A 26,095-nucleotide genomic window follows, 5' to 3' on the forward strand; every position below is an offset into this window, starting at 1 on the left:
TCCCATGTCAATCTCCATGTCTGAACCAAGTTTTTTTAAATTTATTTTTGGTAAGAAACCTAGAATAATTTTGCCATCCCTAAAATATGTACAAGGCTGTGGTCTAAGAAAAATTACAAGGAGCCCAAAGGTTCCTAACCACAAACTCCTGGGTGCCCAGCACTTAAGCTTGTATGAAAAAAATAGGTTTTTCTTGTTGCCCAAAGGCAAAAGTTAGTTGCCTGTGAAACCCGGACACTTCTAGAGCACAGCCCTGCACGTATGTTCGTTCTGACTGCTTTTTTGTGGGTGTTTTAAATTTCATGAATCTATGGGTGTACATTTTTGAAGAGGGAGATTTTTAGGAAACACTCTCATAATAATAATCATTATTACTGTGCTCCTTGTTTGTCTTATAGTTAAAATTTTCGTTAGGAAATTAATTATTTGAAACAGGTTGAATAGCACCACAATTTGGGTAAAAAAAACATGTTTTGGTCTTTGCAGTGCTTTTTAATAATATTTGTAGTAGGAGAAAGTTTGAATGAAGTAAGTAAAAAGCACCATTGCAGGAAAAAACATCAATGCTTTGGTGTTTAACTTTTAAAACTATTCATGTGAATGTTATTTTAATGAATTATATAGTTGCAGGTATGTTGCAAACATGTAATTTGAAGTCGTTGTAAAATTAAGTTTAATGAAGTGCTGGTAATGGCTTGGAGGCCAAGGGGTATCGCTTGGCATGCTTCTGAATAAATTTGGAGACTTGATGTATGTTACATTTTGGGAAGCAGTGATGCCAAGTGTCATAAATTATGGTACACTTTGAAAATTATTATGTTTATAAAAAGTACTTTATTTTTTGAGGTAAATTTTGAAATTTATGAATTAAATCAAGAAAAAACACTTTTCTGTGGTTTTGTTGTTGTTGTTTTAATTCGCTTTTGTTATAATTTTACATTGTGTTGATTATTATTGCCTAATCAAAACATAGCCTGAACAACAGGCAGTTTAGGGGTTAGAGTAATAAACAGGGCAGTTTTGTATCACACTTTGCACCTGACCTGCAGACTGGCCAAACTACAGCAAATAATCTATCAATTAAACATCTCTGACACCATTACAGTAAGATTCTGGTCAATGTTACAGTGAGAGCATTCAAACCGTGAACACTTGACATGTTTTTGTACATTTATTGGTGACTATGGAATGAGCACTCCTCTTATAATGCTAAACACTTAAGTTATTATGAAGATAGCCTGTGAACAGACTCTCTGGTCAAGGATGGGTGAAAAGAAAGTGGGAAGAAAAAGGATACAGGGAGGAGGAGAAAGAGAGAGAAGGAGAGACCACAACCCCCACACCCTGTTCCTTCCTCAGTCACTTCTGTCTCAGTCAGTTCCTTTTTTTGCCCTTCCAGCCTTCCAGACAGTCTGTTCACAGGCTATTATGAAGAGGTCTCAATAGTTCCCCCAAAAATGTACAAAAAACTGTCAAGTGTTTTTAGCTTGATTTGAGTGCCCTTAGTGTAATACCCACCCACCCCCCCACAAAATAATGCCCTTCCCCTAGATCTCTTCAAGCAGAAACCCCTACCATAACCCCCTTCCTCCACCCCCTTTATGTAGGGCTCCTGATGGTGCTGCTTAGTGTTTTATGAAATTGTCGTTTTCTTAGAGAGGTGTGGTCCAAGTATGTGAGAGGGTTGGGGGGCGCTTGGGTAATAGTAACATTGGTTTGAAACTCTTGGGATTTAAATTTTGCAATTGTTCGTTAGGAACATCGTGGCGAATTTTTAGGTTGAAAGGTTTTTGTAAGGACATTTTGGGGAGGGTGGATGAGGCGCAAGGAGGGTGAAAGATAGAAGTCTGACTCGATGTAAACGATTTCTCGATTCGCGCCAGTTGCGACTGGATGGTGTGGACATTTCAGTTCGATCTAAACGAAGTAGTGGTGTGAAAAGGCGGGAAAATTTGTGACGCGGCGCTCTCTTTTTTTAATGAAGCGCTAGGAAAGAAAGCAAAACAATTTTCCGAAATAAATTCCTTGTCCAAATCCCCCTAAAGTCGTCATTTATATTCGGGAAACTTGATACAGAAGATAAAAATTCACGGGGAGTTCCTGAAAATTTCAAGCCATGTGCGAGTCAAATGGGGCATGAGCTTACTAAAGCTTACTTATGAGTTTATAAGCATACGCGTTCACGGGACTTGTGTTGAAACGAAACTGAGTTCAGAGTCTGCAGAGTCGATCAAGAGAAACGGAGTAACCGACGAAAAATTAAAGGGTTAAAAAGTTACAAACTCTCAGTTAAATTGCTTAGAAGCGATTGAAACAGATACAAAGTAAAGGAAGCATATTTACCAAGCCACGTAAATACATTTTGCCATGCTTTTGATTCTTGTAAAGGCTTTTCCAACTCGCAGTTTCGAAGGACTTGGATAGTATATATATTTTTCCTTCTTACGCCAAAGTTTTCAAGATTATACGCAAAGCGCTAAGGTCTAAAACTCTAAAAGTTAAAAAAGGCCAATGCCCAAGACTATTGCGATGGATCACCGTGGAAAGCTTTTGGAAACCTGAAATTTGATACTACTGATCGTGATGGTCAGTTCATGGAAAGGAAATCTATTGCGTACTTTTAGTAGACTACGAGCAGTCTCTCTTTTCCTCGAAAACAGTGGAGAGAATGCAAAATAAGTAAGCGTGCGAGCGTGACGTGCTCGCAGTCACGCACGCTTACTTGTTTTGCGCTCTCCCCCACGGCAAGGAAAAGAGAAACTGCTCGCAGTGTATAGTTTTGGCGGTGGTTGTCTGTTAAAACAAATTAAATGAAAGATGCATTGAAAGGTAAACCCGACACAAGTCAAATCTACTAGATCAAAATAAGCTGATACAGACTTCGTACCCGGTCTACAACTACGTGATTAGAGAAACACTTGATTTGTTGAGGAGTGCATAAAAATGGGATAAAATAAAGCCCTAAGGACTTGCATGTTTGTTAAACCGTGGCATTCTTTGCTTCGTGTGGATTCCAAGTATATATGTAGGTGGATACTGGACTTTCGGAGATGGCTCGTGTTTGTGGAAATTCCGGAGATTTAGCGTGAAAAGGCGAGAAAAGGCAGGTGGACATGTTGGGCGGTAAACTGTAGAAAGTAAACTATTCACTTCTAAAAATATTGAAATCGGTTTCTTAATGTTTATCATCGAACGCTTTGTCCTCAATATTGGGTGACTGAAAGAGGAAATTTTCCTTCTTTCCACAAAAAAGAGACGGAAAAAAAACTAAAAACAAGTCGTGGTATTAGTTAAATTGCTACCGGAAATGAGTTAAAGCGACAACAAAGCTGTGGGGATAAGTCGTCCTCAGAGTCCGGTGTTTCGAAAGTATGACGATACTTGCAATCGATCCAAATTTTGAAATTTTCTACGATTTTCTTGCGCATGTGATGACTCTATTTTTCCAATTTTTTCAGCCTTGAAACAAACTAAAATTTGGAGGCCCGCCCCTCCCAATCTCTAAAGGAAAAGCGCTGGAAACGAGGTTGCATGCAATATGGCGAAGGTGCTGAGTAGTTTTGTGGGCCTGCTAATTCTCGCTGATTGGACAGAACAATACCGACGCAACCGTAGAACCGTTTGGAACTGAAACTATTTTCCCAGAGCCTCCTCGCTTCTCTTGTACATTTCGGCGCCGAATTTTTTCCTCTCCGTTTTTGACCTTTATTAGCCTTCACTAACAGCCACTAGTTTCCCAGGATGCAAAAACTTCAAAAAATCTCAGGAAATATATACAGGTGCACTCTCCAATTTCACCTTTGCAGTATTCGTTACAACTAAGTTATTGGCAATTAGGAAATAGCTCAAAGAAAATACTCGTGCTGATTGGTTAAAAATTGTGCTTCTAGACTATGAGCTCGAGGTTTCTATTCAAACATTAGAGTATTTCTGTTGAGGAACGGTTGCCGCGGAAATGTGATGTTCTTAAGGTAATTCCTCTGGAATAAAACTGACAATAGATTTTTGTTCAAACTTTGTCCACTGAATATTTATCATATGATAAATAAAAAAGGGGGGTACCCATGCTCATTAAGGAGCAGTGAGGCATTGAAAATGCCCCATTTTGGCATTATTTAATGCTTATTATAAGAACGCATTCCCAGTAATTGTAATATCTTTGTGAGCCCGGACTCATAAGAACACGCACTAAACTACAGTCAATACATTGTGTCGGACACAAATAAACGTTTTAAGTTTGATTCAGACAGAAAGCGAAATCCTTGGTTAAAAATTTGAACCAAATTTCTTGACGTGGTTACCGACTGCCAAATAGAAAAGACCACCATGTATCTGCTATTTTTCTTATTTATTCAATTTTCAGCAATAGAAATTAGATCAGTCTTTTCTCACGCAAAGCTTATGATTAGTTGATTACAATGAGTGGAAAAAAAATTGGGGTGCCCATGCTCGTTGGTGAGCTAGAGCCATTTTTCAACTGACAGAGCTCAAGGCAATTCCGTCATGTTTTCAATGTGGGCTTGCACGAGCGCGCGCTAATGACGCCATAAATTATGCGCGGTAAGGATGCGCAATGCAAATATGAGGAATGACCTTAAAACAAATATTTGCTTGAGAAGCGAAGCTTCGAGGGCAAATATGCTAGCTTTAAGAACATCAAAATTCCAAGGGGCAACAATAACTATATCAGACCGATAGCTCCCCTAATACAATTTCAATTGTTTGTTTTCTATAATTTACAGAAAAGTTTTCACGGACGAGTACTATCCATCCAGGTGTCTTCCTAGGACGGGCATTAGGACTGATAGTTTCTCTCCGCGGATGAACACTATCGCATCACGTGATCAATTAAAACCAATTAGAATCGGAGAAAATTTAACGGTGAGCTATAACGCGTGATAGCTAACGAGGGTGCAGCTAACACTACCATTAGATTGCGAGTTTTTGTACAGTAACTGATGTCGACATTCGTGAGTGTACCAAAACTAGCAATCTTTCAAATACGCTAATGTTACGATACCTGCATTCGTGATAGAACGCTAGATGATTTATACTAAAGCTCGATAGAAACAAAGAAATGTTGCAGTAGTTATGTTGGTTATTTTTGTTAGGCATTTCTCTCTCAAGTTCTAAAAAAAAGATGTAAAAAAACTCCCACTTTCTCTCTGTTTCAATTTAGAAAATTGTTTCTGTCGAAGAGCAACTTAATGATGTCCTCAGGCAGATTAGCTTTAGGCAGCCTTATAGATAGGTAAATCCGGATCAGCTCCTTCTCCGAGTCACCGCGCGAACTAAACTTCAAACACGCACGTTCGAGTGTAGACGGGCCAAACAACTTAACACGAATTGAAAAGAGGAGGATGGGGCAGCGACAACTGACAAGAAACTGAAATATGCAGCAAGCAGTTCTCTACACCTCATGCTGGTCAGTTATACCTTACAAGGTACTGAAGAAAAAAAAAAAGAAACACCAGGTTACATGAATGAAGGGGTTTATACTCTTTACAGGGCCGTTCTGAAAACCACTTTATGCGGTGAGATCACCCCCTCTATAAATATTATTATCATTGTCGTTGTCGTTGTCGTTGTCGTTGTCGTTGTCGTTGTCGTTGTCGTTGTCGTTGTCGTTGTCGTTGTCGTTGTCGTTGTCGTTGTCGTTGTCGTTGTCGTTGTCGTTGTCGTTGTCGTTGTCGTTGTCGTTGTCGTTGTCGTTGTCGTTGTCATTGTTTTCGAAAAATCAGTCAGATATATACATGAGCTTATATCGATGGGGCGGTCAAATTCTCCTTAAGCACATGAGGCCAGGGGCGTAGCTAGGGGAGGGGATGGGGGGTCCTGGAGTGGTTGTGACACTCCCTTTTGTAAGCCTTTTGTAAGCAAACAACCTACAACAGATGGCAAAAAATGACACAACAATCTGGTGAGTACCCTCCTTTGACACAGTGTGAACACCCTTTGAAAAATCTTGGTTACGCCCCAGCATGAGGCAATGGATGGGCTAAGCCGAAGACGAAGAAGGCGCCAGAAAGTACATGCAAGAGGAGGAAAATGACTGATATTGACAGAGAAAATGCTGATCGGAAAAATAGGAAAGAAAATGAGAAGCCGCAATGCAGTGACTTAATTACCTGCTTTGGTAATCGGATAAGACGATAACGTCATGAATGATTTCAACGGTGTCACATCTCTTCATGTGTTCTCTTACCGTTGCGTTTTGTACATATGATCTACGGAATGAAAACTCAGTGCAGTTGCATCAAAATTTCCCGTATTTAAAGACGATCTATTTTTCAAGTTGTGTGGCTCATAACCACTTTGATTACACTCTATGTTAAAATGGCTGCCCTGTATCCTATTTAGGACAGCCAGTTTAATTGGCAGACCGCTTTCATCTTCCTTTTTTTGTGCTGTTTGTTTGATTTGAATTTGTTGTTGTTTTGTTTTTCAAGTTTTTTAAGATAATGAGACAACTGGGCATTGTATTTTGTTTAGGCAAGTTTATAGTCTAATAAATTAGTTTAGAGTCTTAATTATAAAATTATTGCTATACTATGCGCGCTCTCATTGGTCGATAGGTGTGTCTAGATGAGAGTGTGTAAACACGGTTGTGACGTTTTAGATTCGTGCGTAATTTTGAGAATTATTTTAGAAAAGCAATTGAGTACTTTTTCCGTGTCTACATAGCCTCATATAAACACTCGAGAGGCTAAAAAAATTCTCGAAAGTTATGCAAGCCCTCGACTGCGTCTCGGGTTTCCATAACTCTCTCGAATTCTCCGAAACCCCTCGTGTTTAGATGAGGCTATATAAACACAAAAAAAGTGCCCTGTTGCTTAACGCAAACGCAAATATGATTCAAGCTAGACAAATCTCGCTTGTATAACTTGATTGGAGTATGCTAAAATTTACGTCTTCTACTTTGTTACTTCGATGAGCGTGGTGCGATTTTTAAAGCGATTTCGACGAGTTTTTTCAACACCTTTACAAAGAAATTCGAGGCCATTGAAATGTAAGGTTTAAATTAAGTCTTAACTTCAGTGGCTGACTCCCCGAACAAGCAAGATCAACTAACCCCTGTGCGTGACAGACCGCTTGGCCTCGCAAGAAAACGGTTTTCTACCGCCTTGTAATAAATCTGTTTTTGGCCACGGTTGTTACGTCAATATTGCTCGATATTGCTCTTGTTCTACTTTGCGTGATTATGTACGTCGACTTTGTCTCGGTCCATATCATAAACACGCAAAAAAGACGCATTAGGTAATAACTAGACATCTTAACCTCACAAGGTGCGTTCCTTTGTGATAACTGGATAAAATCAGTATTGATCCAAGATCGCTTGGATCATGATGCACCAAAGGAACCGATGAATTCATTCTGGAAAGGATGCGTTCCTTTGGGGTGATCTGAATCAAGATCAGTGATCCAAGATCACTAGGATCATGGTAGATCGTAGGAACCGATGGATCTTCGACGAAGGTGGATTCATCGGTTTCTTTGATACAGCATCACCTGAGTGATCTTGGATCACTGATCTAGATCCAGACCACCCCTAGGGAACGCACCCAGGGATTCATCAGTTTCTTTGATGCACCATGATCACCATTATTGATAAATTGACACCTTCCAAAAGGTTGTGCCCACCAACCTCTCGAACACATAAGCGAGGACAGGGGGGAGATATTTGAATTTCACAACAAAACAGGAGATATGCCTTCTGAAATTAGCGAGCTGAATAGTGCTTTTTATTATTTTTTTCCAAGTATTTTGATAAAAATCAAGACAATTAAAATCAAAATTAAAAACTTAAACCACAACTTTAAAATGAATTAAACTTAACGAGGCCCAATTCTCGTGAGTTTAACAACACACTCTGAGCACTAATAATTGTCTTCTACCACTCGCTGATTATTTTTTTCTCGATGCATTTAAAAGAACCATTTCAATGAGGTTTATTCATTGACCTGGACCAATGCCCTCCTGTCGATCCTCCCATACCCATGGGGGCTCTTCATCCGGTAGACATTCAATTGGATCAATGGCTAGCACTGCATATCCAGCGCTTGTTTCTTTTCTTGCGCCCTCTCCTACAGCAATTTCTCCCCCAGCCTTGCACCGCTCTTCTGCAATTTTCCCAGGTCCTGTGTACAGTCCTAATTTACCGTCAGATACATCAAACGGAGCATAGAGGCTTGTACTTCTTTGCGAGGTGAAAGTGAAAGTGGAGTTTTCATACTGATGGTTCTTGAGACGGAGCGGAGGAATCGGTCGCGGAACCACACAGTAATCAGTGAGAAGATTTACAACAAGAAACGTGTCTTTATCTATTTCGCTGCATCTGTATTCGACACAAGCATAAGCCACTACCAAATTCCAGTAACCGTCCACAGTTCGTGTTTCCTGAGTGGGTGTTTGCTCTTTTATGGAAAATCCGTACCTGATCTCCTGGTTAGGTGTGAAACTTTGTACTGACACCATAGGAACGGATGCTTCAATGTAGTATTCAGTTCTAATTTTCATGAAACACTTGTTCGGTTCCTGGTTTGGTTTGCTAGCATCCATTGCGTACCATGACAGTGGGTGACCAGGTGGCAAGGAACCAAAATCATCGAACACATCCACTTCGATTTCTTTCTCCTCCAAGTAAAATGCAAACGCCACCAAAGTGTCACTGACATCGCGACACTTGTGCATCTCGTCCCCAGCGAATATGGGCCCTGCCTGCGAAGTTACTTTTGCTATGAACTGAAACGAAGTCGATTTATTCCCTTCCGAAATAGATGATGCTTCTAACTGAGGCGACAGTTTCACCAGGGTTACTTGGTGTTCGGCATTCAGCTGAATGACACGTTTACTGCCATCAACATTATTCGACACCTTGCTTGACTGTAAAACGACGTATGAATCGCACCAAGCTGGAATACAAGCTATTCCGTTTCTATTGGTGATTGCCTTGGTATATCCATAATACTGTTCCTCATTGGCATTCTCCTTGCCAATCAACGTGACTTCGGCTCCAATCACGGGTTGCTTGCCTTCATTGGTCTTGGTGTAAGCCTGAGCTCGAACGTAACAGCGTTTCCACTGGATGTCAATGTTGATATATGATATTTTGTCAGTTTGAATGTCGCCGATGTAAAACCTCCTGCCACCTTCTGCTCGTTTGGTCCTTGAAGTATCAGCTGGCTTCATTTCTCCCATTCGTCGCCACCTTCCGGTCTTTTCATCAAGCCACCACAACCATGGCGCCATTTCTCCAGAAGAATTCCTTGGTAAGGTAATCTTTAGGAGTTGACAAAAAAGTAGTTTACAATTTAAGTAGGAATATAATGAAAGGAAGAAGGTAAAGTAAAAAAAGTAAAGTAGAAAGGCAGGGAGTCGTATTAACCCGGAGCTGTTTGAAAGCCGACCATGCTCGTACCCCCAGCTTGGTACAGGGGACGGTGGTGGGGAGGAGGGAGGGTGGCGGGGTGGAAGTCCCTTGGCATATTAAACCCTCTGGATGCTCTACACGGTAATATTGCATTGGATGTTCTTCAAACGACGAACGTCACACGACGTCTTCTTGAATCCAACGCATTAGATTTCGCTTTTTTCTGGAAAGTGTGAAAATGGCGTAGATTGATGGAAAAATGTTAAGGAAGGTAAAGAAAGTGCAAATCAGTGCTGCTCAACGAGGTTGTGGTATACTTTCCGTGTCTTCCCCTCCCCCCTCCCTCCCCCTCCCCGCCCCCAGCCCGTCCCGTGTCCTGCGCGCGCTTAAGGGTTAAGATTGATAACAAACAATTTTTTCCTCTGCTTTGTCCCTAGCTTTGTATAAATTATGCTTATCATATTTATGGCAAACTGGTCCAAGAGCGTCTATATACTATGGGTTGTGTACTAAAGAATTAGGCTAGTGCTATTCATAGAGTTCTCCATTGTAATGATGTTCTACCTTATCAGCATCGAGGTAAATCTTCATATTTCCTGCAAAGTCAAGTTTCTCATTGTTCTCGTCCTGAACTTTAACTTGAAGTATCCCGTATGTTTTCAGAGGCTGAACACTTCCTGATTGGTCAACTGTTGTGAAGTCTCCTGGCATAGAGAATACGTCACTGGAGTTTCTTCGATCTCTCAAACTCACCCTTAGCTTTGCGTTACCTGTGGAAAAGAAACATCAAAATGTCTTATTCCAGCTCCTTTGACAGGCATTTTCCGGAAATAAGCAAAAAGCTCAAATAGATGAGAATTCAAGAACATTCAGGTTCCCCTAGAATCACCAAAGAGATAAAAATTTCAAATAGCCGTAAACGTAATGCCGTCGTTTAGGGCAACCGACTGGACACTAGCGAAAACTAGGAGCTATAGCTATGAGAAATGTAGACCAGGACGAATAAAAAGCATTTAAAACATTTTAAAGAAAACCGTCGTTTAGTACCCCGAGTATTTAATAACAATTAGATTATGAGCTAGAGATTTCTCATAGAAAACGAGAGCGAATAATCTAATTGTTTTAGTAGAATTCTAACTGAAATTTAACGGTTCCAATTATTTCGGATCATAGTATCAAACATCACGCTTTAGAGAATTCGTGCGGAGTGAATTGTCAATTTGACATTTGCAGTTGTGTACGTGTGTTTATCAGTTTCTTTAAAAAATTTCGAGGTCTTTCAATTCAGGAAACCGTAAATGCCCCCCTTTTAGTCTTCTCAGGAATTTGATTATCCATTTGTTTCTAAACGTTCTTTTAAAACTTTGGAGAGACGAGGAAACGTTGCAATTTTGTCGACCACACCAAGCCACTCAGTGTACACCAATCGCTGATAGTGTGCAATGGCTCAGCCAATCATATTACAACATTTGCGTTAGTATACTGGTAGAATTCTACTAAACCATGAGAGAAAACAGAGGAGTACGAGAAATATAGACCAGCGAGAAAGAATAAACAAAACAGCAAAAAAAGAAAAAACAGCGTATAGGCAATTGTGTGCGCTTGCAGTTACAAGCAAACATAGCTTTTACACAAACGCCTAGGTTTAAAATTCACCTTTAAATGGCTTTCCAGCTTTATCCAGCAGATTATCAGCTGGCAGTTCTAGTTCCGCCATGTTGTCACCAGCATGTCCCAGAGGCACCCTTAGGTCTTTACTACTGTCGAATGTCACTGGTGGGTCCTCCTTCTGTAGTACTACCCGGTGGACTACAGTTCTGCCCCTCTGAAATGGCATGGTCTGGGTAGTGTCAGAAAATTGATCTGCTGGATCTTGAAATGTGACTGTCAAACGGTCCACGTCGTCGGTCACAACGAAGGAGAATTTTCCTTCTTCGTTGGTCCTATCAACTACTCTTTTTCTGAAGATAACCTTGACGTTCTTGACTGGGATTTGATTAGGGCCACCGACAACTTCTCCTGTAAGGCAATGTCAGAATGTTCTGGTGACGAGTCCATTGAACCAGGCAAAAAAAGTACCGTGAAACTGTTAAAGTTCCCTTCACCCTCTGCAACTCTTTACCACCCTCTTCTTAACAAGGAAAAAGTTCAGGAAAACGACCAGCTAGACGAAGATTACTTAGCATAACTGGGTTGGAGAGAGCGAGGCCGATTGGTCAGCGCGTCGGACTCGCAATCCAGAGGTCTCTGATTCTAGTTCTGACCACTGCCTCAATTTGTTTCACGGTAGACTAGAGTTCAGATCCTCGGCCATGCTTGCTTGTAAATAACCAACTGGTTTTTTTTGCGGCCAAATGAGACTCTAAACAATGCTACGTTTGATTGGAATTATATGTTTCAGTTGTTTGCTCCCCCCACTAGCATTTGTGCTATAAACACTGCCGAGGGTAAATAAAGGTTATTATTGTTTTGTGTGTGACGCTGGGTTACTAAGCAATAGCTCCCCCGTTTCTTATGCCAGAGATATGAAGCCGGGAACGGTAATTTACGTTAATATATACAATTATGAACTACAATTGAACACAGTAACATTAACAGTAATGACTAGCCGTTCACCTTTTATTACAGTTTCCCTTTTCACGCATGAGCTACAGCCACATTCTTTGACACGGTAAAATATCATTTCGCTGAAACTTCCACCACAAGTTATCAAAACCCTCTCTTGGTAGTCCTTGCCCCTAGGTCTGCAGCAACAATCTTCATTAACGGCGCAAGTTCGCGAAAGGGATGAAATCTGAGAGCACGGTTCATCAGAACATTGGCCAATATCCAACGTGTTCTTGCCCGAGTACCCTTCACGGCATCCTGGGGGAAGTTTTATGATGTGACTGCTTGGTGTTCGGTTGCAGGTGTCTAAGATTTCCTCTGCATTTTTAAGAACATAAGAAACGTTTTTTTTTTTATTTTGTAGCTTTGGCTAAAACGTGGTTGCATAGAGGCCGTGCTGAAGATTAATGGGGGTTTGCAATTAAGGTTTTATGAAACAGAATGAGAGTTGAAGGATGCGGAATAATAGTTATTAACTTAAAAATCTCATTTTTAATCTTCATTAAGGGTGGCGAATGGTAAATGCGACACTTTACTAGACGGCGAGACAAGTCGAGCCCGAGACATTTTGACTTTTTAGATTGCGTGACCGAGACTTCAAAGCGTTTTGGGTGCGAGCGCGAGACGTTCAGACTATTAAGATTCGAGACCCAGATTTAGTTGAGAGCTAGAATGAGCTTGTACAGTCTTTTAGCCAGCTTCTTCGAACTGGTTGGAACTGGAAATTCGATTAAAGAACAGTGTTAGAACAAAATAACTGTCTTTTTGGCCCCAAAACGGACGTTGCGGAAGGTTTTGTAGCATTTTCGTGGAATTCAGAAATTTAAGAGACTTAAGAAGAAGTTAGGATTAACTTTTTCTCGGAAATTTGTAAGTTGCTTCAATGAAATTCAATATCAAGTGACGAGAAGACCTCATTTGTAAAAACAGATAAATGAACGAATCGGCCCTTGAAGAGCGTTAGCCTTGCAAAAAATCGAGACTCCGAGAGTGCGAGACGCACATAACCGTTAAAAAGCGAGACTGCGACGAGACCCGTGAAATTCATCTAAGATTTTGCGGGATTAGAGTTTTTGAAGGACCATTCGCCACCCCATTCATTCAATCTCAGTAATCTTTGTTTACAAATATTTGCTCTAAAAGCCGTAAATCCACCCAGTTTCCTTTTGTTCCCTTTCAGAAATTTTAAAAAATCGCTCAAAAATTCTTAGAAATCCATGGAGGGACCTTTCAACTGAATCGAAACCTGTGATGGTATTTTATCATTCTGAGAAACCTCGAATGGATAATGAGAGCTGAATCATGCTAGAGAATCCCACCAAAAGGCATGAAAAAAGGTAACATTCAATTCCTCCCTTACACCAAAGTATTTATCGAATGTTTCGAAAATGTCCACTGGTGGTAGGACCATTTTTATTTAGATGTGTCCACAAATGACCTTTTTCTGTCTGCTTTGTATATTAATAATAAGACGAAATGCAATTGAAAAGGTAAGTAACTCGATGAGAAAAACACGAGAAAACACGTGGCACTCCATACTTAAGCCATGCTTGTTCTTGAGAATTTCACCTATAAGCAGCCGTTGAAAAAATCGTCTCACCTTTTATCTTTAGCTCGCCAGGAGAGGACATCTCTGATCCGTAATCGTTTGTAGCCTTGCAGGTGTACAAACCTTGAGCTCCGTTCACATTTGCAATGAACAAGCTCGATCTCATTCCCACGGTTAACTCCGGTAAACGCCTTCCATTGTGGTACCTTGAAGAAGCAAGAATGAAAATGATGTTCACACCACCCAACTATTTCTTCCAGGATCATAAACGTCTAAACTAACAAAACTCCATCGAGCCTAACACTACCTCAGAACAACTCCTGTTAGGAGACACTTAATACTCTTTGGATTGTAACTTCAAGAAAGACGACGCCTGACAACCGGAGACATCTAAATGCAGTTTAAACAAAGTCTACGTGTTTCACGTAAATCCTTCAGAGCACTATACGTTTAATTTGTTACAAAGATTCACTTTGACTTATTGCCAAATGTCCACGTTGACGTAACTATGATTTAGAGCTTTACCAGCTGATCTCAATTGGTGGTGTCCCTTCTGCCTCACAAGTGAAATTCACACTTTGCCCTGCAATACGCGTCTTGCCCTTGGGATTAGCAGTGATGTAAGCTGGCTCTGAAAAAGAAAGGAACTTCAACGAGATGCTGTGCATATAACCGGGCCTGAAGTTAGCGAGTGGTAATACTGATTTTCTCTACCACATTTCGACTGTTCAATATATAGCGAGCGATGAACGACACTGAACGATGATGCTAAGTGATAAAAAAGTTCTATTACTATTTAGAGTAAAGCGCGAAGCGGGAGTCCGATTTGTTAATGACGAGTATGATTACAGACTGAATTGGACGACACGATGTCCTGTTACCAGTTAATTAAAACTACGACAAAATTCGAGAAACGAACAAACCATCGATTGATCGCTGAACGATTAAACGTCGTTATGAACGCTGAAAAACACAGCAGTTTACTCGACAAAGTGCACCGCAACAGCGCGCGCGAAATGACGCATACTGTCCAATTACAAGCATGACGCGTACACTGTCCAATTAAAGCTCAAATCGGGCTGCTGATAGCCAATCACGTTCGAGAATTTTGTTATAGTTTTGATTAAAACCGTTATTGCCAGGGTTGCAAACCATCAACATACCTGCATCTTCAAGCTGGATCGTTAGCGGATTGGCACCTCTGATGCCACCCTCAAGTCGAAGTGGAATGTAGTCGTTCTTCTTCACTGTATATGATTTATTTTCACACCTGTCAATGATTGAAAAGTGACCACTCTTATTGGTTCTTGCCACTTCTGTGTAAGGGAAGAGTTCTAATAAAATGCCGACATCCCGAAGTGGGGCTCCAGATGATGTCACTACCCGTCCTTGGATAACACCATCAGGACACTTGCATTGACAAAGCACAGTGTCAAGTTGACCACGGGCACAGCTTTTATTGCATTCTAAGCAGAAGAGAGGAAATTTATTACATGGGTTAGCATATTATTACGAACGCGACCAAGTAACTCGAGGCTGCACACTCTACTGTCCTGATTGATAGTCATTGATTTCAATGATGTATTGTCACCTGGAGTGATTTGGAAGCAATTTAGCCATTCCGTCTTGGACACACTCTTGCTCTGATCCTTATCACACTCTTGAAGGAAAGCTATCTGGCACACTCTTGGACCTCGCAGACCCCATCTTCCTGTCACAGCTTCGTTGTAGTCAACCGAACCATCTTTGTTTTTGTCCAGTCGTTGGAATACCCACTGCAAGAAAATACCAGCTTTTTAGCATAAGTGCATGGTTGTGCCGTTTAACAGCACAGTGGCATAACATTAGTAGCCACGTGGTTCATCGAGATCGACCCAGATAACTAACATGTAACAACGTACCACGATCGAAATATTAACAAACAGGGACTTTATGACCTTCCTTATCTTATTCTAAGTTGATTTGAATGTAATAGCGAAATTCAGACTTCATTACAAAAACAAGTGGCATGGGACACTATACTGTTAACATCAATTATTTTTCAAATGTAGAGAGAGAGAGCATCGTCCATTTTAATTTTTTCTTCTTTTTTAATGTTCTTATTTATCACCAAAGAGACCAATCACAGGCTTCCATCTGCCACTCACCCCTGTGAGCCTTCTTTTGAAGTTCCGCTGTTTGATTAACCAATCTCTTTTGTTGACTCCCACGAAGACAATTCTGTCCAGAACTCGCTTTTGAAGATCTTCAGTGTATTTCTTGGGGAAGTTAGACAGCTTATCACTTGGGCATCCATTGGCTGCTTTTGTATAAAAGATAGCAATCGTAGTGACAAGGGGCATTCACCATGAAAAAGAATCGGGCGTAAGAAACCGTCAACATCAAAGAGACATTATGACTTAACGGTCCTTAAGCGTAATTGAACATGAATAATTTAGGCACACTTGCAGCATGGTAGGCATAGGTGAAGCATCAGGCATTATAGAGTAGTAAAAATGCTATTTTATGTCTACTTGAGCAACGATCCGACTTTATGACTGAGCGTTACATGAAGTTCCTTAATAAACAATGCTATTTTCATACGACCCATACAAAGCGCATTCATTTTAAAGCATTACATTATCGGTATTATCCCAGCAAAGCTGAAAAAGAACCCGCCAACCCAATGTCACCACACCAGAAAATTTGGTGTGGAGTGTGGGAATTCATCATTTGTTGCGACCGTCGACCAAAATTACCCTCGCCTCGAAGAAGGACCACCAGAGCAATATCTTGTATGACAAGACGCGATCCCTAACCGGAGGCGAAGAAAACGTCACAAGTTATACCAAATCATGTATTGTCTGTGCGTTTTTCCCATCGTTTCGAAGTTCACATGAGCTAGATAATTACATAGTGTGTCCACGACCAAAACACTGCTTGCCCGGGGAACGTACTCCCAGACATTCTGGTGGGGGTATGCGGCCCAGACCACAACCTCGTCCCCAGGGTCTTTTCCAATCTGCACTTTTCAAAATCCCTGATTTTCCATACCCTATTTATAGTGGTACTATGGCGAAAATCATCTTTCCTATCTGAGCCATTTCAAAACATACGCAATTAGTCTGTACGAGAAGAAAAACGCTGTTTACTACTTTAAAATATCTCTTTCGTTCCAGAGATATTCAAGTTTTTAAAATATGCAAATAAGCTAAGTGATGACGTCATAAACTCAACCGGATTTTGATTTTCTACTGGAGGTGCTCCACAATATGAACCTAACATTTTTGTTACCATGGAAACATACTGGGTTCCAGACCTCCGCGATATTTAAGACCTTTCCGGCTACCTTTAGCCTTCCATATTGATATTTGCTAATTGTACCTGATCTGTATGATCCACCAAACATATATTAGTTCGAGTTCATGGCCTTGTTTGATGTTTTTCGAGCCGAAAATCGCTAAAATATTGAACTCAGGTTGGAGGGGTCTGGGAAAGAGTAGGTTTCCGTGGGAACTGAACTTTTTAACGCCGTAGGTGTGTTGAATGTAGAACTAATAGTCTACTAAGTTTCAATGGTACCTGTAACAAATTGACCGAGATAGCTGTATTTATATACTTGATGTAACATTTGGTTGAGTGTATGACGTCATCAGTCCTTTCGTTTGCATATTTTAAACATTTTTCAAGCTTTGATATCTCCAAAACCAATGCAGATATTTGCAAACGGCAAAGGATGTTTTTAATCTTTCGTGGAATCTTATGTGACTAATCTAAAAATTCAAGGACTAAAAATTTGATCATAGTACCATACCACTTTATGACCTGTCCAAAACTTCGATACCCTTCTTAAGATGTTCGCCCTAATTGTTTCTGTGCATCCTTACTGGGCACGCCATTGCTATAGGGTTGCCTGGATTTAACGATCTTGGACATTCGGTGACCCTATTTTTCTTTTGATGGATCATTATTTCTCTAGCGATTTCCTATGCTTAGCGAGAAAATGAAGAAGATCTATCGATTAGTTTGAATTTTATGCGAAATGAACCATCAAATTCCGTTCTTTTTTAGTTCTTCGTTTATCCAGTGTGCGGGGGTTTCAAATGCCTCTTGGAGGGTTAAGTTTTGTGAAATCAGTTTGGAATTATCAACGCAACGGATTCACTTATACAATATTTTAGTAGGATAGTTTGTCTCCGGGGCTCACCTTTGATATTTTATGCTAAAAACTCTGGAGACCACCCTGATTTACCCGCGCCAATTTTTAAAAATCAGACTAGTTTTCCACAGGCTTTATCTCTGAAACGAAGTCTGTGACTCCCAATTTTTATTTTATTTTATTTTATTTTATTTTATTTCATTTTATTTTATTTTATTTTATTTTATTTTATTTTATTTTATTTTATTTTATTTATTTATTTATTTATTTATTTATTTATTTCATTTCCCAAACGAGTAATTCATTTTCTGTCCGCAATAGAAGTTTAAGGAACATCTATGAGTAGAACATTTTCGCGCGAACATCCTTGAATCAATACCCTGTTTCAGAGTTCAGACCTGTCTCATATTTAAGCTTCCTGTATCAGTTACCAAGTGAAGGGCTTTGTTGATGGGCTGAGTTATCAATAATGATGAAAAAGTAGCCGCTTCTTCTAAAATAATCACACCCAATTCAAGACAAGAGTGCAAAAACCATACCCTATTTGAGACCAAAACGACCAAAATCGATACTCTATTTCTGACCAAAGCGGGTAAAAAACCATACCCTTTGGGGTCGCACATACCTATATAGCCCATATAAGGGAGAACCCCCTCCCCCCGGGACTGCCTGACATATGTTTACAGTTATATTTACAGTTATATTTACCTCTATTCCCTCTCTTATTCGCCGGAGATGAAAGAACCTAGAGGAGAAGTAAGTTTTACCATTGAAAAATCAGCTCGGAGCATACTCAAACATGAAACAGAAGAGCAATAAGATGACAATGCACGCACTGTTATGATTGAGGGCAAAGGGTTTCAAGGTCACAGGACGTAACATGTCGATCAAAGTCGATCATCGAAAACGTAGTCGATAAGTCGATAGTACTCGATAGTTGTCGATAATTGTCAATCGACAAATTAAATTTGTCGATAAAAGTCAATAATCACAAGATTTTCAACTGATTATCGATTTTATCGACAAAAATGCAAACAAATGTTTCACTCAGCTACGAAATTCAAGTAACCAAACGACTAATAGCTCCAATGACTTTTTTATGGAAGTGTAAACAGCTGTAAAGTAAATCTGTATGGCAATAAACTTAAATAAAACCCTGAACAACCAAGTGGTCTGTTATTCATTACAGAATAGAATGTTTAAATTACCTCGAGGAATGATCGATTAACAGTTTCAGCTGAACTAAATTGCGATCTGCAACATAACTCGAACCAACCTAGTTCCCAGGGTCTCTCTAGGCGGGAGAGATGAGAGATCCTGGGAACTCGAAGTCGTGTTTCTTCGTGGAGACAGAACGGGCCAAAGTTTAGACTAGATGCGGGAAAAAATCGAGGCCAGCAAGGTAATTAAAAAGTAAAGTAAAGTAAATTGACATTTTATTTTCATCAGTGTTTTTACTCAGTTCAACATTTGACAAATACAAGCTGCTACGACTCTCCTCCCTATTCGTTAGGTTGGCTAAATTCGCCGGGTTTGTATGCCCCTTGCTTCTCCTTGCGCCTGTGATTGTTGTACCAGTCCGCAACCAACGTATGACAGTAAAAATACAGCGAATTACGATTGCTCAGTATCAGAAAATATGAACCCGTGTATAAACCATAAACAGTTAATCTCGCCAGATCTAGCCTTGTTCAGACACAAAACGACGTCAGTCACAGGTACTCAGCAGTACTGTTTATTAAATGTGGTTAAATCCGGGTTAATCAAAATCGGCAGCACACATCAGTACTTAAACATAAGCTGATTTAATAATGTATAATCCCAGATAATCTACAATCGATGGCTGCCATTAAACCTACTTTTAAACCACCATCAACAACACACTGGATTGGTTGTGACTTTCCTGAATGTGGGAGGTGGTTCCACGAGTCATGTCTTGGACTAAAATTCTCATCTGATATGGAAAGGCAAAGATATGCCTCTGTGTGCAAATCGCACGATAACATCAGTGGCCTAGACATGTTTACCGATCGCGTAACCGCATCAGTATCCGACATATGTATGCAGGTCGAAGATGAAGAATTAATAGAGGGGTCAGCGACTATAAAAACAGCTAGAAGATCCACATACAACGCCGGAACATCATCAACAGAGCAGCCTCTTCCCCCGAACTACGTGGAGTATGAGGGGAAATTCTACCACATCGCAAATTTCCTATCATTGCAACAAGGTTAAGTGTACAACCCCTCCACTTCAAGAATGGCCAGGTGGATGGTCGTGGCAAGAAGTGATTTTTATGAGAAAGTTGAAGCAATTGTAAGTCCGAAAAAGACTACAAATGGACTTTATTTAAGTGACATTTCAGCTTTCTGGGTACCAGGGATCGGTATGAAGTGCAGCCAGGTCTTACGCTTGCTGCGTAAGACATCTGCGAAGTCTGCAGTGCCAGTATTCGAATGGAAGAAAGAAAACAATGTAAATGAGAGACAAAGTTTCGGCGTGTTTCAAAGTTCTCTCGCACACCAAAAAGGGCAACGGAAAGTGGCTATTGACGGAAACTACTGAAATAATGTGGAGCGAGTGCAATACACACTTAGTGACATTTAATGGTCCTTTGGAAAGAAGGGATTGCCCTTTAGAAGTAAATACAGAAGCTCTTGAGGCGTTGTTGCCGCAGCTAGAAAAAGCAGAGGAGGGACGACTTCAAAAGGAAGAGACACTTAAAAAGCAAGAAGCTGAAAGGAAAAAAATGGGGCCGCCGGAAGATGTGACTGTTCGTTTATTGAAAGAAGTCCTTGATGACTTGAACATAACCTATAGGTCGAACGAAAAAAAAGCTGATCTGATAGAAAAAGTTCGTTGTGCTCAAGCAACTTTACATGATGTATCACATGACCACAACATGAGAGGTCACGCCTTTTTCTCTTTTAAGTTCTGGAATACTGGAACTCCGTTTGAAGACTGGTCTCCTTTCAGGAAAAACGCATTGTGTCTTTATTATTTCGATGACCGAAAGGAACGCCTTCTATATCTCTTCTTCCATATACTTTTTCTCTTAGATGCATTCAGTTCGGAGCATACCCGGAAGTCATCTTTCTACAACAAATTGTTTATTTTATCATAGAAATTTTAACGCTGCGTTAAATCAAGTATGCATCATGGCTATTTTGGTTCAGTTACTTCACGTTTGGATGGCACTGGTATCTCTGTGGCTGATCGCCCAGGTTAATTTTATGTCAGTTCTTGGTGAGAAAATTCCTCACATGTTTTCAGCGGAAAACGAATTCCAGACGTAGTTGAATTTGTAAACAGTTGCGTACATTACATCGCGTTCAGTTATAACAACTTTTAATCGTTAGGGTGACAATAGGAGCCAAACAGCATACTGGGAAATTAAATTTTAACTAATTGAAGTTTTGCTTTGTTAGATTGATAAGCGTAGGAGTTTAATTAGGTTTAACATCACATATGCATAAATCATTGCTTACAGTGATAACAGCTGCTATAAAACACATACAACAGAAAGTATTTCAGAGATTCCATCTGAAATGATTTACTTAATAAAGTACTTTAGGTGGAAGAAAAGGGTAGTTTCTCTGCGGTTATTGAGGTTTATACGAGCTTTCAATTACAGTACAAAAGCGGTAAAATGAAGTCTTGGCATAGCCAATGCTGCTTTATTAATCTGTCCTCGGCAACTGTACTCTTTCCTCCCGCCATACATCGTTTTTTGTTTTTTCGATACTTGTCGATTGAAATCGATCAAATCGATCAAAATCGATCAAAATCAATCATAATCGAACAAAGTCGATAATCACAATAAATTGTGTGATCGACTTTTATCGATTTCCGATATTTGTCGATTGATTAGTATCGACAACGATCGACGATGATCGATTTTTATCGACTATCGAAATTATCGACATGTTACGTCCTGAAGGTCATCGTGTGTGTTCAGTTTTCCGATGAATGGCCTCTTGAGCATCGTGAAATAATATGAGATGTAATGTAAGCCTAAGCCGCAGGCATTATCAGTGAACTGAGTAAAAGGAAAAGAATAGATATCATCACGTATATACTTGAGGAGGTTTCTCATAAGAATCCTTAAAAGATTTCAACAGCCAGCCATATCTCATGTAATACTACTCTTTTAGAGCACTTGAACCAGCCACAAAACACGTACTTCAGATCCTCTCAAAGTTCAATGTTAAAGCGCTTGTGACGCAGCAATTAAATTTCGCATCTTCGTAACAAAGAACGCGGCTAGTTGCGAGAATGAAGAAAGATGTATTCAGAGGCAAAAAACAGCATGAAATGCTTAAAGGTGAAACGGTACGAGTACAGTAATAAACTTCTTAATCAACTTACCGTCACTGTCAACAACCAAGCCAGACATAGAATCTGAATTGCAAACTTCACCATTGCAATTAAGAGATCAAATGCAACGCTCTGTTTAAAGCAGCGACCTTTATAGCGATAGATATTTGATACAGAGCCAAACTGACAAGAAAGCGACTTCCGCTTTGCTCTCCAAATGGGAAGTGGGCTTCTGAAAGCATAAGTCTCTCATCAAGTGATAAGATAGCTCTGTTACATGCATTTAAGTTCTGGCCCTCTGTCACGTAATGCTACCACGCTCTCTCCCAGGAAGTATAAAGAGCTATACCGTGGAATTGGTCTCCCCTTATGCATTAGCTATATATGTATGTGCAGCGGCGAAGGATATAGTCTTAAGGATTTTTGATCGATATTTTGTCCCAAGCTTTGCACTCTTGTCTGAAACTATGTCGTTTCGAAAAAGTCCTTTTTCCCCGCATGAAAATCGGAAATTTGAATTTTTTCACACTTGAAGCCAATTTTGGTCAGCAAAATCATATATTTCCGGCTGAAACAAGGTAACGAATTCAAGAAATACACCGGACTTTCCGCGAGATCAAACAGATCTGATTTAAGCACAGTCGCATGAAACACATCAATGATGACCCCGTACCTTGCTCAAGTTCAAGTACCATATTTGTACACGATCCTATGATATTCAAAACAAATGTTGATGGGCCTTGTAGTTAAGAAGTTTGCAATCAAATTTTGAGATCGAGCACACGTTCAATTTCTATGAACATCAGTAAACTGCCGTCTTTTGCATAAAAGTGAAACTAATACACGATTAATTGAGGTTTTGGAAGGCGGTTTCCAGAAGCTTAGCTTGAGGATGAAGGGTTCAGTGAGCCTATTTCATTTCTTTGGGCAAATTACTACAGCCAGTTTTTTCTGAAGAGATCCTTCTACATTTTTTGATTCTTAAACTTAACATTTTTTGATTTTTAAGCAAAATAATGAACGTTGCTAGCAGTCTAATAACGTGTAAGAGAGTACTCTACTGTCAACACCAAAGGTCAGTACTACAAGAGTCTTTGATCATCAGCCCTGAAAGGAAACTTATGAAGTCTCTAGCCTCTCTAAAATTTGGCACATTGAAATTTTTAAGTCACCGAGAGTACTATATTTGGAATACATGAAACGAGAAGACACTGAATCGTCAAGTTGAAGGAAATGCACAGTTCATTACACCACTTGACGTTTTTGTCCTTGTGGTTTTTGGTGTGTGTGTGTGTGTGTGTGTGTGTGTGTGTGTTTTTTTGTTTTTTTTTAACATTGGCCATGTCCGACAGAAATGATTTCTCCTTGATAGGTTTATTTCGATATCAAATTCTCACTTTGCTTCGCAGCTTAGTGAATTGAATAAAACGAAATAAATCCCACAAGTTTAGGGGGAATATAAATGACATCTTTGGTGTCATTTCCCAAAGCCTGGGAGCCAATTTTGTCCTTTTATGGTCACTATCTGCCGCGCGCCGTATTCAGGCTTGCCACGCGATATCTTGTAGTTCCTATTGAAGCGGCATATCCGGGGCTTATACGAAACATCGATTAGACAGACGCGGGTATGATATGGTTTAATCTATAATATGGCCGGTTTTCGTCTCAGAGTGGTTGCTTTTTTGAGGCTTTCGGCCAATTTACGCTAAATTTAACATATTTCCATTTTTGACTCCGTAGTTCTTCTGTTTAACTAAGGTTTAAATTTTCTTGTTTTTCCTATGAACAAATTTTGATAACAATATTACGTTGTCAACATTTGAACTGAAGATCAGATGAAAACTTTTGTTAGTTTGCTTCCAGAGAGAGCTATGAGGGGAAAAATTTTGTACTTTTTAAGATTTCAGTGTTCCCTAATCGAGAGCCATCACCCGCCTATTAAGACTAATTAACCTTGGACATATTTGGCTTACGTGTCACTCCGTTCAGATCCGGGTTATTCTATTGACTTTTGGCTATATAGTCTTGCAAAAAATTAATTAAAACCAAGTGAAATCTTTTCTTATTTTCACTTCTTTGGCACACTGCGTTAACCTTATATTGCTCTGATGGATTTACTCATTTTGAACTGAGCCACTCTACTTCGTAAACTTCTCGTCGCCTAGTCGAAGCCGATAACAGTTGCCCGACATGCTTTTTTCTTGTCCACCGGCCTGACCTTCACGCGACTCAGTGCCGCTAGATCGATTTTCTCGCAGCCTTGCGCTACAAGTGGTTATGCTACGTTGCGTTATTTATCAACTTCAGTTTTTCAGTGGTTTTGTTGATTGCTTTATTGTATGTTACAAAACAATATGGGCGATCAGTTTCAAATGGATGAAAACACAAAGGTTGAATACGTGACTATGAAAGATACGGTAAGAAGTATTCCCCACGATTCGTTAATGGTCTTATTTTGTTTTCCTTTGAAACGTGAAATGGCTCATTTTTCAACGTGTAATCTGATCTAGACCCCCGCCGCCTCCAAATGTGTCCTTTTTCTCAGAAAACGTGAAAACCACTTTACTTTCCGGTAATTGGCCACGTTCGATATATCAATCAGTTCTAACATGGCTCCGAGACTTTCAGGGCAAACTTCTATATTTGGTCGTGTTTTCTATGTATCCAAGTCTTTTTTGGGAATTACAAGTTTGAACCGAAAGCCTCGGATCCACGTTAGAATATTGATATATCGAACGTGGCCTATTGCAAAGGGACGTATTTTTTTAATGTTACGTCTTGGTTAAGACTCGCCCCCATGTCTGTATTTTTTCGTGAAACGTGAACTGCACACTCACTTCCCATCAATTATGAAAGGACATATCTTTTTTCTTTCGTAAAAGGTAATCTTGACCCCCGCCCGCTCAGACACAACATGATTTCCAATCTTTCTTGACATAATGCAAAACTAGCTGTAGCAAATTGCGTGCATTTCGCCGCAACTCAAAGCCTCAAAGAAATGAAATACCTTAGAAGGCTGGGCTCTTCATCCTCAAGCTAGTGGAAACCGATTTGTAAACCTTAATTAATAACGGTGCACCAATGTTTTACTTTAAGGTGGGAGTTTTTTTATGTTCCTAAATGTGTGTGTTGGGACATCGATTCGATCGCAAAATATATATCTCGTACTAGCCGAATTCGAGGTCCGTACTGTAACTTACGGACCGAGTTTTTTCCCCTTCGATTTATGGCCCAAGCGCGAAGCGCACGGGTCATAAATCCAAGGGGAAAAAACGAGGATCCGTAACTTACAGTACGGACCGAGAAGACGAGATTAATAAGATATTTATTATATCTCTACTGTGTGCCTGACGGGTTCGGAAACGATTTCTATTCACGCGGACTCGGAAAGGCTTCAAATTTCCGACGCACCTCAAAAGCAAAACGAGTCAGTTTGAAATTGTTTTTAAGTCGTTAGCACGCTTTATTACACAATTTAGAGTATAGGAAAGTTTTAAACTTTTACTTGTTATAAAAGTTAAGAACACTTGGCGAAAAATACGAAACAGTTTGGCAACAGAACCAACTTTAAATTTAGTGGGCCGCACAGGAGAGTGCGGCCCGCTAAATTGAGATATGATAAGATTAAATACATGTCAAATACAAAACCATCGATATTCCTTTTGAATATCAAAGGATCATGTACAAATATGGATCTTGAGCTTGAGCCAAATACAGGGTCATCATGGACGAGACCTGCTTAAACTCGTGGAAAGATTGTAATTGCTTCAGCAATCTACACCCTGTTTTGATAAAAGAACCTTTTAGCTCTACCCGGAGGGAGAAACACGGAAGTGGGGAGGGGTACATATGTGCGGTGTGTGCGGTGTGTGCGGTGTGTGCGGTGTGTGCGGTGTGTGCGGTGTGTGCAGTGTGTGAGACGTTTTTCTTGAAATCGTTACCTTATTTCAGACCAAAATATGAGATTTGCCGTGCCCACCCTAGACTCAGGTGATACCCTATTCCAGACCTCTAAAATTAATGTAGGTCAAAAAATTAATGAAGGTCTCTTACACATGATTTAGTAGGCGAACCAGAAAAGGCCGTTAGGCGGGCGTTAATGGGAAAAAAATGG

The 26,095-nt window shown here is 40.1% G+C and overlaps 1 protein-coding gene across 2 annotated transcripts; it reads right to left on the bottom strand.

The window, feature by feature from the left end:
* Nucleotides 1–6,827: 6,827 nt before the first annotated feature.
* Nucleotides 6,828–22,621, bottom strand: LOC145483592 (cartilage intermediate layer protein 1-like). Of its 2 annotated transcripts, none has more exons than XM_081462129.1 (11): nt 22,033–22,621; nt 18,373–18,409; nt 15,674–15,825; nt 15,118–15,301; nt 14,690–14,992; nt 14,052–14,157; nt 13,578–13,732; nt 11,987–12,295; nt 11,027–11,389; nt 9,935–10,140; nt 6,828–9,279 (listed from the first exon to the last, which is right to left on the bottom strand). In XM_081462129.1, exons 1-11 carry the CDS (start codon nt 22,084–22,086, stop codon nt 7,954–7,956), a joined length of 3,195 nt encoding a protein of 1,064 aa, XP_081318255.1. In that variant the 5' UTR covers nt 22,087–22,621; the 3' UTR covers nt 6,828–7,953. The 2 variants fall into 2 exon arrangements, with proteins under 2 accessions (XP_081318255.1, XP_081318254.1); XM_081462128.1 differs by having other exon boundaries at nt 15,674–15,828.
* Nucleotides 22,622–26,095: the final 3,474 nt, after the last annotated feature.

This window comes from Orbicella franksi, chromosome 4 (assembly GCF_964199315.1).
Source record: "Orbicella franksi chromosome 4, jaOrbFran1.1, whole genome shotgun sequence".
In the NCBI taxonomy this organism is placed as follows: domain Eukaryota; kingdom Metazoa; phylum Cnidaria; class Anthozoa; order Scleractinia; family Merulinidae; genus Orbicella; species Orbicella franksi.